At 41.7% G+C, this 18,376-nt stretch overlaps 1 protein-coding gene across 2 annotated transcripts in view; it reads right to left on the reverse strand.

Annotated features, from left to right (window-relative positions):
- sv2a (synaptic vesicle glycoprotein 2A) overlaps positions 1-18,376 on the reverse strand; it is a 51,360-nt gene that overhangs the window by 14,965 nt on the left and 18,019 nt on the right. Inside the window, exons 1-2 of one of the 2 annotated variants that reach the window (XM_039806310.1) lie at positions 13,477-14,089; positions 1,693-1,873 (exon numbers count right to left, since the gene is read on the reverse strand). In XM_039806310.1, the coding sequence (XP_039662244.1) occupies positions 1,693-1,873; positions 13,477-14,089 (794 nt within the window). Of the gene's footprint in view, positions 1-1,692; positions 1,874-13,476; positions 14,278-18,376 lie in introns of those variants that run through there. The other variant, XM_039806309.1, reaches the window with a different exon arrangement.

Genomic DNA, 18,376 nt, shown 5'->3' on the forward strand with positions numbered 1-18,376 from the left:
AAGACAATTAAAAGAAGAGCAAATAAAGGGATCCACATGGGGGAGAAGCAAATGGTGGGTGAGATAAGAAAGAGGAGAAACACCAGAGGGGAGGGGAGACAAAAGCAAAATAATGATAAATGGTAAAATTAAAAAGGTGGCAAATAGGAAAAGAAAATAATTGATAAAGTTGTGAAGAAAGAAAAGAGTTGGGGAAAAAAATACAACAAATGCAGAAAAGCAGAAAGAAAGACAATACATTTAAAAGAAAGGGTTTTAAGAAAAAGCAGCAGGAGATGTGAGAGACAACTGAGCAGCCTTGTTGATTAAGAATGTAGATTAAAGCCTTGAAGACGACCAATAATGGCCCGGCTGACTGCATTCAATAGCACCATCTTTATAGCCTCTGTACACGTTCCATCACAGAAATGTACAATCCGATGGCAACTCATGCCACATTCAGAGTCAGAGCTCTGCAGTCAAACAGGGGCAGAGGTTGTTAATACAATGAGTCGATTTGGAAAAAGCTGAAAGTTCCCCACACTGCAAATGGCACCAATATCCATAATGAATAGGTCACTATGCACATTTCACCAGAATAACAGAGAATTACAGTTTCACAGTCTGCAGATTCTTTTTAATTGTGGAAGGCAGGTTGGGAAGAGCAGTTAACGTTTGCTGAGCTACACTATTTTTATTAAATGTTACTAAAGAAGAAGCCGGTAAAACATAATTTTTTTACTGACAGATATTACTGTTGTTTTACTTTGTAAATTGAAGCCATTAGCTGAAGAATTTGAAAATATTTGACTTTGATGCCCCCGTAGTGGTGCTATCAACAAGAATTTACAGCAATGCGAGCAGCTCCTCAGAGTAGTACTTAAAGCTATAGTGCGTAGTTTCTGTCACCCCCATGAGGAATTCTAAGTAATGATAACAACACTGTCGGCACATCCACATGATACAAGCCTTCCGTGATCGCGCACAGCCCCCACCCCCCCTCCAACCCTACTCCACACAGTTGCTAGTAGCCAAGGAGGACACGGAGGAGTAAAAAAACATGATGGGAAAAGGTAATTATCCTTACTCGAGTTTCTGCATACGATAGTCACCGGACGACACCAGTTTCTGAACATAGCCATACTGAGAAATCCAGAGAGAGTTGTGTGGAGCTGATAGTCTTACTTAGCTTTGTAGCAACTCATTTGGCAATGGCTTGAATGTAACGGACGTTTATTAATATCAAAAAGTTATGCACTAAAGCTTTAAACACAGCAGCGCTTTGGGCTAAACACTTACTTCAGCCTAATAAAATGCTGATATTAAGCAAACAATGTTTACCAAGTGTACCTTGTATCTTAATTTAGTGCTAATGCTAAGATTTGCTTATAATCCACAACACAAACTACAGCTGAGGTGGTAAAACACATCAAGGTAATTACAGTTCATCCTGTGGGGACCTGAATGTGTATACCAAATTTCGAATTGTCAAGACATTCCACTCTAAAAAACTAGATGAAAATTCAGGGGATCATTAAATTACGTTTCCGAGGGTGGACTTCCTTTAACAGCAATATGAGCTCTATACTTCTATCTGTCCTCTGACATGTGGCATTGCTCTGCTTGTCAAGTAAACCGATGTGCCACAGTAGTCGTGACTATCTCATTTCCAGCTCTGGCTGCTGTGCCTGTGTGACTCATCTGTCTTCTTACCCCACACCAGAGGCCAGGCGGCAGAAGAGGAAGGAGACGTATCCCTGGACGAAGGATGAGAAGAAGGCAAACACGCTGTTGATGGAAAGGGAGATGAGGAGGGTCTGCCGTCGGCCAATCCGATCAGCCAGGCCGCCCCACACGAAGGCCCCGACCATCATCCCCAGGTACACGATCAGACCTGGAGGGAGGAAGAGAGAAACAAAGCCATGGAAGAAAGAGGGAAGAGTTGGTGGATAAGACAGATGAGACAGTAATGGCAGGGGCATGCAATGGGACAAGATAATGAGGAATTGAAGAGACAAAGGGCATGATAATGAGTTATTATTCATCAGTAAACTCATTGATATTACTTCCAGCCCTCACATCAACTCTCATTAGATATCCATTGTCCAGTAAATTAGCACATTTGGCAGCCTTAATTGACTACCTAAGTATTCTGCTAGAGCATGAAACAGAGGGAGAGAAGTGCACCATAATCATCTGAACCATATACTACCACAGCAGAGGTGCAGGGGGTCAAGATCATAATAATACAAATACCAACCTTTTTTTGTATAGCATTTTTTTAAACAAATTTACACAAGAAAATCACATGGCAGAACATAAACATCATAATAGGTTAGGATAAAGATAAGAAAAAGTTCACCCTGCGCTCACTAGCACGTAGCTCCAACAATGACTATTTTTTAACTTTTCTGTTTGTGTACAGATTAAACAAGTACAACATGTAATACATGTTAAGTAGTGAACTTTAGAATTGCAGATTTTTTAGCTTTGGAAAGAGCTAGGCTCGCTGTGTCCTGCTGTTTCCACTCTTTATGATAGCCTAAGCTAATTGCATGCTGGCTGTAGCTTCAGGACTCACGTACCAACATGAGAGTGGTATCAACCTTCTCATCCAACTCTTGGCAAAAAAGTGAATAGGTGTATATCCCAAAATGTCAAACTATTCATTTAACATAACTATTTAACAGTAAGAAAATAATCAAAGATAACTCCTAACACCTTACAAGTACTGCTTTATGCTGTTTATGCTCCAGTATTGTCTGCTTGAGACAGTATAGATTGCTTATCATGGAAAAAGCTGTTAAGGAAGTCACCACCAGGGAGCAGACAGGCTGATAACAAAAACAAACAGCACCGTTGGCAACCCAGTCTTGTGATTTGAGGTGCTAACATTACTCACACCCCATGTGCTTATCCAAGCCAGCCTCTCTGTCTCCCTGTCTGTCTGTCTAGCTTTCTGAGACATTTGCAATCGCTGCCTTATTGACATCCTGTCAGCAGTCTCCACGCTCCCTGAGCAGTGCAGTGAAACAAGTTATTGGTGAGATCGCTCCAAGCAAATAAAAAAGAAAAGGGGCGGTGTTTAGTGCCTGGCCTTGACATATGCGTTTAAATCTCATTCTCAGTTTTCTGTATGTAAAAAGCTTGGAATATATGTTATATTATTTTCATTAAATGGACAAATTAAACCCAGTGTCTCCAGCATGAAGACATGTATCTCCACTGAACCCTACAGCTTTGTCAAATGCTCAATTTTGATTGGATAACAAACACTTTCGACTTTTTCACTGCTAATCACACTGTATCAGAGTCAAGGCGTCAATTTTGTTGATTTTTTAGATTAATTTAAAGGTCCAATATGTAATATTTGTACTGTAATAAATCCAAAAATGACACCAATGCGTCATCAGATATTAAGGAAACATGTTAAACTGAAATACTATCTTTTTTCTTTTTGAAATTTACATTCCGTGACGGAATTTATGTTTATGTTTTGATCTGTGTGTTGTTATCAACGGCCCAGTTTGACAGCCAGGCCGGGTTGCCAGATATACCTGTAAAAACGTAAACCCAGCGCGCTACAGCTGTAACAGTAGTACAGCCATGAAAGCAGCACACAAACGAACAGGATCAACGGAGATAGATTCTACCCGACCTAAAAAAAGAAAACAGCATGTTTCTAACATTTCAAAATAGGCGTGACCAGAGACGTAACAACCCCTGGTAAATATTGGAGATGTATTTGAAAGATGGAGACAGCTTAGATCCCAAAAGCAAAAGCGCAGAATTGGCTTATTTCCTCCTGAACAGGTAAGCATAGCTTCAGGCTAATTTATCACAACCACTAGGGACGGGCATTTTATGTCATTTCAACATTTGTGTACTCACATATAGCTAGAGTACCCGAGTTGGTTACTCGCAAAAACAATTGAGACATAACCAGTAAAGTGATCCCGACTGGTCCTGGCTAACGCCGCCATGCTAACCCTGTTAACTGCTAACGTTACCGGGAGGACCAGGCAAGCAGCCCATGGCTGTTTACAACGTGTAGTTAAGCGGCTGGAGCCGACAACGGTGAGTTATTTTAAGCCACGAGAGGGGGGCTGTAAATCGGAAAGAGAGGACTATGAGTTTGCAGTGTGTTTAGCGATTGTTGCCGGAATTCTAAGCCAATGAAGTGTGTTCCGGTCGGGAAAGTAGTGGTATTTTTGACGCGTTTTGGTATTGTAATTCTAAGCCGAGGAAGTGTGCCTGACTGGCGTGTGGAGAGGACGGTGACGTTGTTGTGTTTTTAGCGGTTCATACTGTAATTTTAAGCCGAAAAAGTGTGTCTGTCCATTGGTTACAGAGCTCCGCGTGAGCACGGGCTTTTATGACAATATATGTCAATATAGCCAGCATCTAACGTTAGCTACTCTGCTCATTGACATATATAAAAGACTCCGCTGTGCTGTGGAGTAATGTCTGGCTATGTGAGACTAGCATCTAACGTTAGCTACTCTGCTGTGCTGTGAAGTAATGTCTGGCTATGTGAGAAAAGCGTCTAGCAACATTGTTGTGAATGCTGCGGTCTCAGCCTGGCAACCCCCGTGAACTTCGAGTCTGGGCAGGAGGGGGCGGGGGAAACGACTCTCCAGTATTTTGAATTGGTAGTGCAGTAACTATTTTAACCGCTAGCTGCCAGTATTACATACAATATTACATATTGCACCTTTAACTGACATCTTGGTTTAGGCTTTTTTCTGATGGCAATGTTTTTTTTAATTCTCGCTTTCTACAATATCTACAAGACTGCCTCAAAACAATATATGATTCCATTCAAGTGAAAAAGCCTTCTAGCAGCCGTAATAATTCTGACAAGGGCAAAAGGGCACAATGGAGTTTTAAGCCCCTAACTTCGACTTCAAGGTAGCGCTGCGACCATCGACTTCAAGGCAACTAACCCTAACCTTAACCCTAACCATTGCCTAATCCCAGCAAAAGGAGAATGTCCAGTGACGTTATAATAGAGTGACAAAGTTCCCTTAGTGAGGAGGTTGGGGCGGATGGGACATAAAAAACTTTGGACTTTAACACGGAAGTCAGTCAGTGTTGTTTTTTTTAAAGCATGACCAAGTACTTTCCCTAACCTTAACCTTTTTATTGTAACCATGATGAAGATCTCCTAACCTTAACAAAGTACCTTCTCACACTTAATTTCCTCTCCACAGAAAGGACACACAACTTCCTGCATTGGCACTGGATGTAAAGTGTGCAGAATCGTTGAATAAGGAAGTAATTCCTCGGATACTGGGCTTAATGAAGACCATGTGGTATAGTCAGAAGCTCCGGAAAAAGTGAGTAAGTGGACCTTGATTTGAAATTGTTTTGTCAACTGCTGTTGACTCAAGACAAGAACGAACTTTCAGTTTAAGCTGTAAGCGTTAGTGTGGTGTTTAGAAGCTGATCGTTACTTTGTTTTATGGTAGGATTACCATTAAGAATTGCACTTAACTATCTTCACTTCACTTTCAAATGGCCACTCAACCAGAGTCGGTTGTGCACTGTGCAAGTGCATTGCAATATGCCTCATTCTGCATGTCACAGCTTATTTGGTTGTAATGACCAACTTGCTCTACACTGCTATTTCCTTTAAGCACCAACAATCAAGGAGAAAAGCAGTAATAATTAGGGCACTACTTGTTCCTCCACCCAATGGGAATCACAGCACAAAAGCTGATAGTGTTTGCTGCAAATAAATGACACAGAATCAGCCCTGGCTTCATATTGCTCAATGGGGTAAATGAGTCAGACAGACAAGCCATCATGGGTTGTTCATTCAAGCAAGAAAACAGAAGAAGACGCCTACATGGGCATTAAACTGAGCTGTTGGATCCCTCTGTCCTCGGTCTGTCTGCGTATTTCTGTGTCAACACTGCAGTGCTGAATTGAGGAAGAAGGTGACTTTAATTCCCTTGTTTGATTGATTGTAAGGGATTCGTTGTGTGCATATGTCTTTCCATGATCCCAGGTGTGTATGTGTGTGTATCGTAGAAAGTGAGTGTGTAGTGTACTCCTGTGAGTTTTTGTCTATGATCCCATGTTCTCATGTACTCTAAGTGTGTACTTTGTGTACGCTGTGTGTGTGTGTGTGCGTGTGTGTGTTTTTACCCTGGCAGGACAGAGACGGCTGTGAGCCACTTCTCCTGACAATACAGCTCATAGTGGCAATGTCGCAATGCAGCAGCACCGAGGTGGACGAGCAGACAGACAGAAAGACAGCCACAGTGAACCAGGATGGGCTGAAAAGTGAGTATATCTTCTCACATCTGAGGTCTGGGGCTACTGTGCTGACCGGACATCCTGTTCAGCACTCATTGTAACTGAATCACTATCTCGCCCTCTCTATCTCCCTCTGTCGTCACATTCAGCAGACTCAGGTCTGTCTATCTGTGTGGCTTGTTAGCAGCTGCATTTGGCCCAAGGATAAAATATGTCCCAATTTTTCTGGGAGGCAAAATAATTGATTGGGAAGTGTGGCATAAAATGACATACACTTTGGGGTGTATACTTGTTCCTCACTGGATTTTAGTGTTTAGAGAAGAAGACAAGCTACCTGGAAAAGAGCCACACCCCTCTTTTATGAAATTGTTCTCATGGGTATGATTATGGGGGGTTATCAAGCAGAAAAGCAACTAATGTGTGGAGTCTGCTTCCTGCCACCAGTACTGTAATAAAGTACCTTCTTGTACGACAACGGACTGAACAGAGACTGTTTTTTAATTCATCAGGAGACAAACTTAAGTGCAAAGCTTGACCGCAAACCAAATCATCAATATGCAAAGGGCAAAGCAGTTTGTGACTGCAGTTTGGCCACTAAACAACAGCAATAAGGACAACAGCGAGATTAAGTAATAAAGCCTGAGATTGTGAGTTTATATTTTAATTGCAGCAGTTTGACAGAATGTGACAAAGCTTATCTCAAAAGAAAAAGGCACAATAGTATGTGTGTGTATGAGTCACTTTAAAATTGATGACACATTGAAAATTTGGCACCAAATTTGCTTCGAAGTTGAGGAGCTCCATAAACTGGCTTGATTTCAGCTAGCTCTGCGGGGGTAGCTAGATATCTGGCCGGCCGGCCGTGCTCAAAGACCCCGCTGTGAGCTGACGAGCTCTTCTGGTCTCGGAGACAAGATGCTCACATGTACATTAGGGTTTATTATTTATTATTAAAATAAAAAGGAACAACTTCTGGCTCCATTTCGGTGCTGTAGTTAACGTTTTGATCACTTATCAGGTGCAGCTGTCAAGGTTGCTAGGCGACCGGGGCGGCACTTAGACGCAAACAGGAAATGCTCTACAGACCAGACTGTCTCATTTCAGAGACCGCTCGGTTCGGCCTTCGTACGTTCCAAAGGATGCGCCCGAGGTAGACTTCGAAGGCTGCAGCCCCTGAATTGGGACACAGCTCATATTTAGACCTAATGATCCACCATAAAAGCTACAAATCAGTTTCTGATAGTCTTAGAAACTTACTTATTTGTACCAATTAAGACTGAACTAAAAGGTAAAGTCACTTAAGGTGGCTATAATCGGTATTTTTATATCAACAATGGATTACATTGTTTTGGTTCACTCTCAACCTCAGCAAGCAACTGTTTCCATCAAAAAACGTTTTTTAAAAACACTCAGCACCAGAAAAATTTGCTGGTGAACATTCTGGTCTATTTAGCAGCTAAACCGCAAGATATTTCCCTCAAGAGCTAGTAAAGACAAAGCTAAAGGAGAGTAAATATTAGACTTAAATTTGCCAGGTGGCCAGAAACACGACTCTAAATAAACACAAATGATGTTCCGTAACTGCTGGATGTGTTTGCTTGCAGGCGAGCTACAGTACAACCCTTTGTACTACAAAATATTGAGCTGTTATTTTCTGTGTGTACAGTATATCGGGCATTTCTCTGTATTCAGTGTCTTGAAAACAGCAACAAGGAGATTCAAAGGCCATAATGAGGTTTGAAGGTGACACATGATTCTGCCAACAAGGATTTTTGCATTTTTAAACATCCAGAAGCAGTAAGCTGCCAACCATTGATTCATGTTATATTTATTTGACAATTTCAAACCTTAGATTATGCATTTTGTTATTGGTAGACAGTTTTGTTTGCCCCTGAGGGTTTCATCGCTCTTCAGTATCTTCATTTTTTTCATATTTATTTAATAGGACTTCCAATGGATTGGTACAGCTAACAGTAAGGTGTAGAGGATGTGCAATTTCACAAACTACTATTGCTTTCTCTTCCATTCTTTAACAATTCATATGATATATACATTACTATAAAATACTGTAAAATCTAAAATCTTTTCAGACAGAGCTGAAACAAACAGAGGTAATAAAAAAAAAAGAGAGTTGAGGTAGACGAGGAGTGAAAGAACGAGAGAGACAAGAAGCAGGAATCTTCAGCAGACAGCTGAGCACCTCATCTCTCTGGAGAGGAAGGGGGGAGGGAGAATGGAAAGTGAGGAAGAGAGAGAGCAAAAAAAGGGCTGGGGGGAGGGGAGTAAGGTGGCCAGTCTGCCCTGTGACAGGCTTCCCAAAGGTTCCAGGGTAGTGTGTGCGTATGCGCGTGTTTGAGGGAGGGGGCAGGGCAGGGGGCCACTATTAATAGACCGTTTTCCCTTTCTGCCAGAGCGCACAGGGCTTTTTGAATGAGCCGGGGGCTGAGGCTCTTCAGCACCAGAGAATAATGCAGTCTCTCATTAGTTGACTTGGCCAGTCAGCCATCACACATCCTCACTGCTAACCACTGGAAGCTAAAATACATATAATTGTTTTACAGCAGCGGCCTCACCCTGTGACAGTGAGTGCTGTGCTGTGAATGCAGGTTGTCATGCCAAACACACCTTCAAAGCGTGAAAATAACTTGTGAAATTAACGGATATAGCTCTATATGGAATATGGATGGAAATGTAACCCTCAATCACATTTAATGTTGGTGCTACTCTCTCTTTAGTGTCTGTGCTCATTGAGGTAGCTCTTGTTCATGTGGTATTTAAATGCAACTATTAAAGGGGTGCTTATTTGTTGCATGCAGTGTAGATAATCTAGGTATGCTGTATTCTATTAACAGGCTTTACTATTTTTGGTTACACTGGATAAGAGTCAATCAACCAATCACCTAAAATATAAATGAAATGGAAAATAGTTTTTTTTTTGTAAAAATCCCAATCAAATATTCTGGGGAATTTAAAACGTAATCCACAGCTCCATGTTTGACATTCTTTCAAAACATTATTTCCGACAGAAGGGAAATATATTAAAACCATCTATCACCTGATAACTTGCATATTCATTTTCAGACGTTAGCTAAATACTGATATCCAAGCTTAATTCATTTCTGACACACATTTCCATCAAAAATAATGTGTAGAAAAAGGTTTCAGAGTCCTCTGCCAGCATCTCCTACAGGTGCCAACAAATCAAACAGACACAGGTACATGTAGTCCTTCTCTCCCATCTTCTCTTCATCATCTGTCTCCCTTCGTCCTTGATCTTAGCTCTTAAATCTTTGTTCATTAAAAAGGACAAGGAGACATTATGATACACAAAGATTTATAGGTTTATTTTAGCCTCAGGATTAAGTGTGCAATAGCTTGGTCAAAGAAACAGGCTAATTGTGCATGTAGCCCCAATTCACAGAGCAAAGATTATAGCTGCAATCTCATGAAGAAGACGCAGACCTCTCAAGTCGCCTCTCTGTCAACTCTACAATATTTATGCTGGATTGTCTATTTTACAACTATTAGTTGTGCTTTATGTGGTTGACGTTGGACAGTGATGCCAATGAGGGTCAGGAAATCATCCTGCAACCTGCCTCTCCTGCCGGTTAGCCAGCTGGCCGGTCAAGTTTTCAAATGTAAACATCAGAGTAAACACAGAGGAAAAGGTGGAGAAAAAGAGCTCAAGCTAGCAAGACCATATCTGCGGCCATCTCATGACTCCTGATGACTCGGCTAGCCTAGCCGCTCAAGGTTTTTTCAAATTTAAACAGAGTAAACACCAGGGAAAAGGTGAGGTTAACAGCTACGACCTATGGTTACGATCCTGACTATGTGGACAAGCAAGACCATCTCTGCGGCCATCTCCATCTCTACATCAGAGGGGGCACTGAGGCAAGAGTGGAGGAATTGAACACAGGCTGCAGGGCATCCTGCTGGCCAGTGTGCAGGGGTCGGACGGTGAGCTTGGTGCCTGCGTCGGTTTTCAGCAGAATGTCGGGAGCTGTGGTGTCCTATCGCCAAGAGTTGGCTGGAACCCTGGAGTGAGGGTGCCATTCAACCGAGTCACTCTTTTCCTGTGTTCTGATCGGACAGTCACATTCTACTTAATGATGAATCATGCACATGCATTATATATATATATATATATATATATATATATATATATATATATATATATATATATATATATATATTATATATATTATACATATTATACATATTATACACCAGGTATTTATATTATACACCAGGTATTTTTATCTTTGTTAACAAAATTGTCGCAGCAGACAGAGAACATAGAAGGCTTAACAGTGTAACATAATATTCTTGGCATTAAAAGTATTATCCAGAGCTGCTGCATCATGTAACAAACCCCACTTTCTTCTTCCCATTATGGCAAACCAACTTCAGATTAAGCCTCCGCAGCTTCACAACAAGGACAAATCAATGACAACCACTCTTTGCTTCTCTGCTGCCTGTGAAAGTGTCTCCTCTAGCTCATTCTGCAAAAACGCTGCACCACACAGGCATCACTGCTGACATTTTAAAGCCGCACTCCGGTTTTTCTGCCCTAAAGTTCCTTACTTCATTTGAAATGTCTGTGCTGCTGGAAATGTGCAATGAATATGGGATCTGTGATATGTACTTAGGACAAATCTAACAAAGTCAAAAGGCTATAGAGAGAATTATTTTTTTTGGATGGAGTTTTTTTTTTGTCAGCAAGCAGTGATAGGTTTGCCTCTGAATCCTTCTCTCTGGGTACATCTGAACGCCTTCTGCAGTAAGGGAGTTAATATTCTTCAGGCGATTACTCCTCACACATGTGCAGGCGCTTTCTGTCACACACAATACAGTACGGGCGCACACACACAATACATGATTCCACCACAGTGCGTCATGTTAAAGTGGCTGCATGACGGCAGAGGAAGCTCTATTTGGACTGTGTGGAGAAGAAAAGGGATGGGGGTTGGGGGAGAGGACACTAGAAATCATGGGATGCAGAGAGGCATGAGCAAAGGAGACTAGCATGAGTCAGGCATGTTGCATAACAAGGAGAGGGGAGGTAATCAGGGCCGGTCGTGTCTCCCTACTGGCTCCCCCCTGGCATGACACAAAGCCAACCAGAGAGAAGGGAGAGAGGAAGTATATTTGGTCAAAAGTAATGTACAAAGTACAAATTTGAGGTTAGTTAAACTTGATTATTTCTATTTTATAAGACTTACTTATGCGGTTACTCCACTACAGAGGAAAATATTGTACTTTTTACTACACAGTTTTATCTGGTGGCTGCAGTAACATCTAACATACAAAATCAAAAAAATCTTTTTTTCTTTGCTTCCTTCATTTCTTCCTTCCTGAATGGACTTTTACTGGAGCATTTTTCCACAGTGCTATTATTGCTGTTGCTTTTCCTTTAAGTACTTTTATTTTGTTACCACTGCACACACACACACACACACACACACACACACACACACACACACACACACACACACACACACACACACACACACACACACACACACACACACACACACACACACACACACACACACACACACACACACACACACCTTGTGCTATGCATGGACCACTGGGAAAATCACACAACACAGTAACCAATTAAGGGCATGGATGCATGCCAAATGTAGTTTGTGCAGACAGGAAAACTGGAGTAAAGGCAGAAAGTATGCCCACATTAACATGGCACATAACCCCACAAACCCTCACTGACCAGCAGCAGACACTTGTACTACCTAGAACTACCAGAGCTGAAAAAGAACCTACTGTACTTCCTCAGCAAACTCTTCTTTATCGAGGTGTTTAACAATATTCTTCCAGTCAGAACTAGTGCCAAATCCATGATGTCCATTTTCCAACAGGACAGACACTCAATACACAGGCATCCCTATCTGCAGGGAAACAATGTTCATCGATGTGGCAGCAGTACAGTTGAACAGTCAAAATCCTATGAGTGCACTGGTAATTATGTCATTAGAGCTCATCTGACACATGAAATTTAAATAACGCAACTGAACATTTTGAGTACACGTCGATATATTGTAAAGTTGATGTCACTTATAGTTTGATTCATTCAGCTCAACAGAACTTTTATCCACTTCAATCTGTTTAGTTGATAATATGGATAATGTTGATTGAGCAGCATTTTTGGTTCAGCTAAACTAAATTTAGCAGTATTTTGAACTCAAATATCATACCTAAATCCAATGGTATTTACAGATGATGTTATGGCTTGTATTAGCCTGCTGTCGTTCTAGATGTGAGTATTTATTTACTACATTTTGCAAAATCCTTTTTTTCAACAACCCACCAAAGAATGGGTGTGAGCTTTACATGCTTTAACATGTCGCATTTATTTTTCATGTTTTACATCAATAATGCTTGCCACTACCAAGCTGGAGAGGAATATCTCACTGTGATGTCCACTGGAATAAAACAAACAACTCAACAGTCTCTCTCTGGGTATCTCTATGTGAAAGATATTTCTTCTTGCATATACTGACAGGTTCAATACAATGCATACTTTATATGGAAGTTCTTTAGGTAAACTAAACAGTATGTTAGAATGTTTGTCCCCAGGAGGCCTCTGGCCCTTGTTCACGTTGTCCTTGCTGGATCGCCAATGACAGATGGTGGGGAAGGTTTGGATTCTAATTGGACATTGGCCCGGAGGATAGGAAACGATTATGAGGTCTTTGTGTTTCTGTATGCTATGAAGTGGGCAAAGCGACAGACATGCAGCATAAACTATGAGGAGGGAAACAGGAGTAAGACAAATAGAGTACATTATTCCAATCACCTTGACAACCTGACACACATAACACACACACGGTCCAGTTGAAAACAGCTGAACTAAAGCAGAGAACTGAGAGGCTGAGCGTTCGATTAAAATTCCACTGCTGTTCAGAGGCTGCACGGGCAGTTGAATCTTAAATAGCTGTAGTTCCTCTGCCAATGAGGCTGTAGAAAAGCAATTACTGGGGGATAAACTGCAAAGGTAACTGCTAAGATAAGACAGAGATAAAATTTTAAGCAGTGGTACAAACTGGGACGAAAAATAAACCGAGAAAGTGCACAGAGATGAGAGAAAACAACTGCTCAGTGGACAGAAATACAAGAACATGTTGCATTGCAGAGTTATCATGTGTGTAATCCCTCCCCCTATGTATTTTTAAAATGTTTTTATAGAAACATTTCTGGAAATCTTACCCAGCATGCCCTTGTTGGGCTCAGATAGACACATGTCCTTCTCTGCGCTGGGCAGCACGAAGCCGACCACAAAGATCTCCACGCCATCCGCCATCAACGCCAGCCCCAGGACAAAGTAGAGCGTCCACTGGAACTTCCCGTGGCCACACTCCTGCAGGATGGTCTCGTACTGCTCGGCCAGCTCTTCCTGATCTTTCCTCCTCTCGCTCTCGTAGGCTGACAGATCCCTGAACTGCTGCCCCTGGGCCGCTGTCACCCCATCTATGCTGCCAGCCTTGCCCGAGTCAGCCCTGGGGATGCCCTGGTACTCCCCTTCGTAGATCTCATCATCCTCGTCATGTCCTTCAGTGGAGTCGCTGTGGCCTTCATCGTCATTGGCCCGGCTATCATTGCGGTAATATCCGCCGTCGTTGCTGCTTGGCACGCCGCCGTAGTCTTCATCATCATCTTCCTCCTCAAAGCGTTTATAGGAGCGCTTGGTGTACTCGTCGGCCATTTTGTCCACGCCACGCCCCATTTTCTTGCCGACCTGTTTCTTGGCCACTTTGGCAATGTCTTTGGCGCCGCGGACAAAGTCTGAGCGCCCGTCTCTGTAGCGCCCGTCGTCGTCCATCTTGGATGTGGAGGTGGTGGTCGGTTGCTGCTAGGAATGGGAGCTATCAGAAGCGGCCCAAACACATGAGTGTGCAATGGGGATTTCTGTTAGCTGATGAATTCAGCACCGTGGACAGCTCCCTGCTCCGCTGCACTGAGCTGCTGCTGTTGTTGGACTTTGGCCAGCGTGCGCTCGGTTACCAAATCCTGTGGAAAAGCAAAGAAAAGGGTTTGTGTTAACATGATTGATCACACTGGCAGTGTAGCGCATGTGAGGGAGCAACATCCATTATAAGACCATTTTTAAACAATCTAAAATCAGAGCCAATTTATACTGAAGGACCATTGGCATTCACATCGTGCTGCCATTTGAAAGGACAGGACACATTATCTGGCTCAGCACTAATTGCTGAAAGAAAAAGGATACGACAGCTTTAAGGTGCTGACTTCTGAGTCTTGGAGCCCACTGATCTATATTGACTGAACAGCAGTTAATTCATCGCTTTCTCCTTAGCCCAGCTCAGCGTGGCATTTACATAGTGGTACAACGCAGAGCCAAGGTAATGGATCCATGCTGTGACACAGACATCTGTGAGTAACAAGCAGGGCTGCAATGTGGTGCAGTATTAGGTCAATGTGTATATAGATGGTATTACTACTGTTAGGGTCAGATTGAAGTACCTACTAAAGTAAATCGTAATTACAATCTGTGGACTCACACTAATGTTAAAACCACACATTTATTGTAAGGAAGGTAGAGCATAAAATCTATATCTCAACACCTTTCATTTCATCTTCCTTCCTTCTACTTGTCCATCCTGTGTCATGCTCCCCTCCTCCTACTCTTCACACACCTTCTTCCATCACTACTTTTAATTTCCTGTCTCCATTATCATAGTCCTCATGAAGCTGAGAAGAGAAAAGAAAAATAAAGAGCAACGAAGAGAGCCATTATAAATCTATCAGCAGGCCACCCTGCTCTTTTCCATGACACTTATGTCCCTGTGATGCTGCCCTTGTTTGTCTCACTGGTGTCGACATGCTGCGCCAAAGAAAAGGCTGCAATCACTACAAATGGGCACATCATTAGCACACAAAATCTATACATGAATAAACTAGGGATCACAGCAGCCGCGACACCATATCCGGCCAAGGGCGTAAAGTGGGGGGGCCCCTTTCCTACTTCCTACCACCCTACTTCTGGCACCCTTGCTTGGACCACACCCATTTTCGAACTTGATTCTTAACTACACACATGTAAAGTTACTGCAGCTAAAATTCAGTGCAGACGTAGGCCTACTAAACATACTTTTTCTTTAATGGTATCAATCTTCTCATCTAACTCTACACGGAAGCAAATATAGCATATTTCCCAAAATGTTAAACTATTCCTTTAAAATCTTTTGTTTGAATTAAATGCATTATGTAAATCACTTTGAATGTGAGTGTTCCAGATAGTATCCAGATAACTTGACTTGCCTTAAAGGTCCCATGACATGGTGCTCTTTGGATGCTTTTATATAGACCTTAGTGGTCCCCTAATACTGTATCTGAAGTCTCTTTCCCGAAATTCAGCTTTGGTGCAGAACTACAGCCACTAGAGCCAGTCGTAAAATGAGCTTTCCTTAGTATGTGCCATTTCTGTGTCTGAAGCTATTGAGGAGGAGAGAGGGAGGGGCAAGGTGGATGGTGGGGGTGTGGCCTTGACCAACTGCCACTTTTCTCGTTTGAAAGCCATGATGTCTCTCTCTCATGGGTGGGCCAAATTCTCTGGGCGGGCAAAGCAGAGAAAGGGGAGGTAACCTTGCTTGTTATGACCTCATAACAAGCAGATTCCAAAACGGCTCATCTGAGCTTTCATTTTCTCAAAGGCAGAGCAGGATACCCAGGGCTCGGTTTACACCTATCACCATTTCTAGCCACTGGGGGACCATAGACAGGCTGGGGGAACTCATATTAATGTTAAAAAACTTCATAAAGTGAAATTTTCATGCCATGGGACCTTTAACTAAAAGCAATACAAAATATATGTTTACACTAAGTATTTACAATATCTCAGTGTGTGTATAGTATTGTTTAAATACGAAGGAGGAAACTTTGAGACAAACCTGGTCGGTTCACAGCTGCACAGTTTAGTGACAAATCAAATACAGTAAAGTGATGAAGTGAAACCCAGATCATCCTCAATCCTGTTACACAGAAAAACACCCCAGATGTGTTCACCTACAATACTTGCAACACAATGTTTTGTACTGAACATGTGCATCAGTGATGCTGCAGTTTAAACAGACCGTGTTTTATCGGTGTAGTAGAGCTGCGAGTAATCAACTGTGTGTGGTGTGTGGAGGATACAGAACAGCCAAAAGCTTTGGCACACGCTTGCCCACACACGTGTGCACAGTTGTGTTCAATGATGCTTGTTTACATGTACACCTAATGAAGCAAGAGGAGTTCAATGACCATCCACTGTGACTTGTTGGAGTCGGTTTAACACTGAATATCGAGGGGAGAAAACTAGCTTTCTTTTAGCATTTGGAGACATTTAATGACCATGGCCATTACAAATATTTGGAGTGGGATTGCCATTTTTCATATATTGGGAGGTACGTGACTCCATGTTCCCGAGACGGCACTTTCTTTTTTTAGGAACATATTTTCATACAAAACACATTCGTTGTACTTCATAAAATAAGCCAAACTTTAAAAAAAAATCTTTGATGTTGTTTAAACACAAGCAGCCATACAAGAACCTTGCCTTAATACAATGCAGTATAAAATCAACCAAATTATGATTCAAATTAGAAACTATCTAATTATCTAAGATGAGAGACATTAGACGTTTACAGTCTGCAACAATAACACATCTTCAGCATGTATGTGCTCATGAGACCAAGGTGAGATGATGTGCCCCTAGAGAACTGTTTTTTGGGAATCCACTGCAGATGTCCCCATGTCTCTTTAAAGAGAGCAACAGCAGTAGCTCAGCATGGGGGATTTCAGCCTGAGGGAGTCGCACGCAATCACATGACCAAAAACACTGACTCAATGTACAGCAGCATAGTGCCGTGTCAAAGGGAACAGCACTGTCAAAACCTGTCTCCAAAAGTGCTGCATTTATTTAAATAAAACAAACAAGAAAGGCTTCCTTACTTGGTGCCTCATGCTTCATGTCCTGTCATATACCCATTTACACTCAAAGTACAAAATGAAAAATATTTTTTATTTTGCAACACTAAACTATTTTGCCTTTTTGTAAGACATCATTATTTAATGGTTGCTTCACATATTAAAAGTTTATGAAAGAAACCCAGAACTACTTACAATATATGCAATATCAAACAGGAACATCCAGTTTTTCTAAGTCATCCTCCATGTTTGTTCTGGGCCAACCCTGCCAACGGTTTAACAACTACCACAACACTCTCTCATAACCCGCCCCAACATCCTTTTTCAGCAGTTGGAAACACATTAAATCAGATCTTACCTTACCTTTACTGTAAAATATATGGCTCATATCTATGTATAGATGCAAAAATTTTGTGAGGAATGACAGCTGCTACAGAGAACAAACAGCAATTGAAAGTGGCAGACTTAACATCGTAATTAGTAATTTTTAAACCAATGGGTTCTTGAATTCTTACAGAGGCAGACAAAAGCAGCTTTTCATTTCTAGCCGGCAATTGTCACTTTTATCAACTGTAGCTATTTATTGTTAGCTTATTACCTTTAACTCTGTGTGGGATCTGTCCCAATTGTCTCCGTTTTAAAATGAAAACCCTCTAAAAAGGTCTTAAATAGGAGCGCCTGGTTAGCTCACCTGGTAGAGCAGGCACCTAGATAGATAGATAGATAGATAGATAGATAGATAGATAGATAGATAGATAGATAGATAGATAGATATCATATAACTATAATGCATAGACAAGACCACTTTATCATACTGTATGTTCAAGTGAAATCTTGGGATTTACAAAAATCATGGTATCAATATGTCCCCAGTGCTCTGTATTTATTCATTTATCTGACTGCACTGAGTGCAGTGTAATGGTCAATAAATCAATGAGCCATGTAATTAATATCAGGTTTGAATGAGTTAAATTATACCGGATAAGTGCCAATAAACTACATACTAATCTTGGTTCCTGTTCATTAAAATGTTTTTAGCTTATGTGTATGACTATTTGTGCACGATAATTATAGCAAGAAAACGACAGCAGATGTATCCAGAAAAGAGGAGGAAGGTTAGGCAGGCAGGAGGGAGGGAATCTTTGAAAGCTTTCTGTGTAGCCTCAGGGGTGCTGAACAG

This window comes from Perca fluviatilis, chromosome 7 (genome assembly GCF_010015445.1).
Source record: "Perca fluviatilis chromosome 7, GENO_Pfluv_1.0, whole genome shotgun sequence".
NCBI classification, from domain to species: domain Eukaryota; kingdom Metazoa; phylum Chordata; class Actinopteri; order Perciformes; family Percidae; genus Perca; species Perca fluviatilis.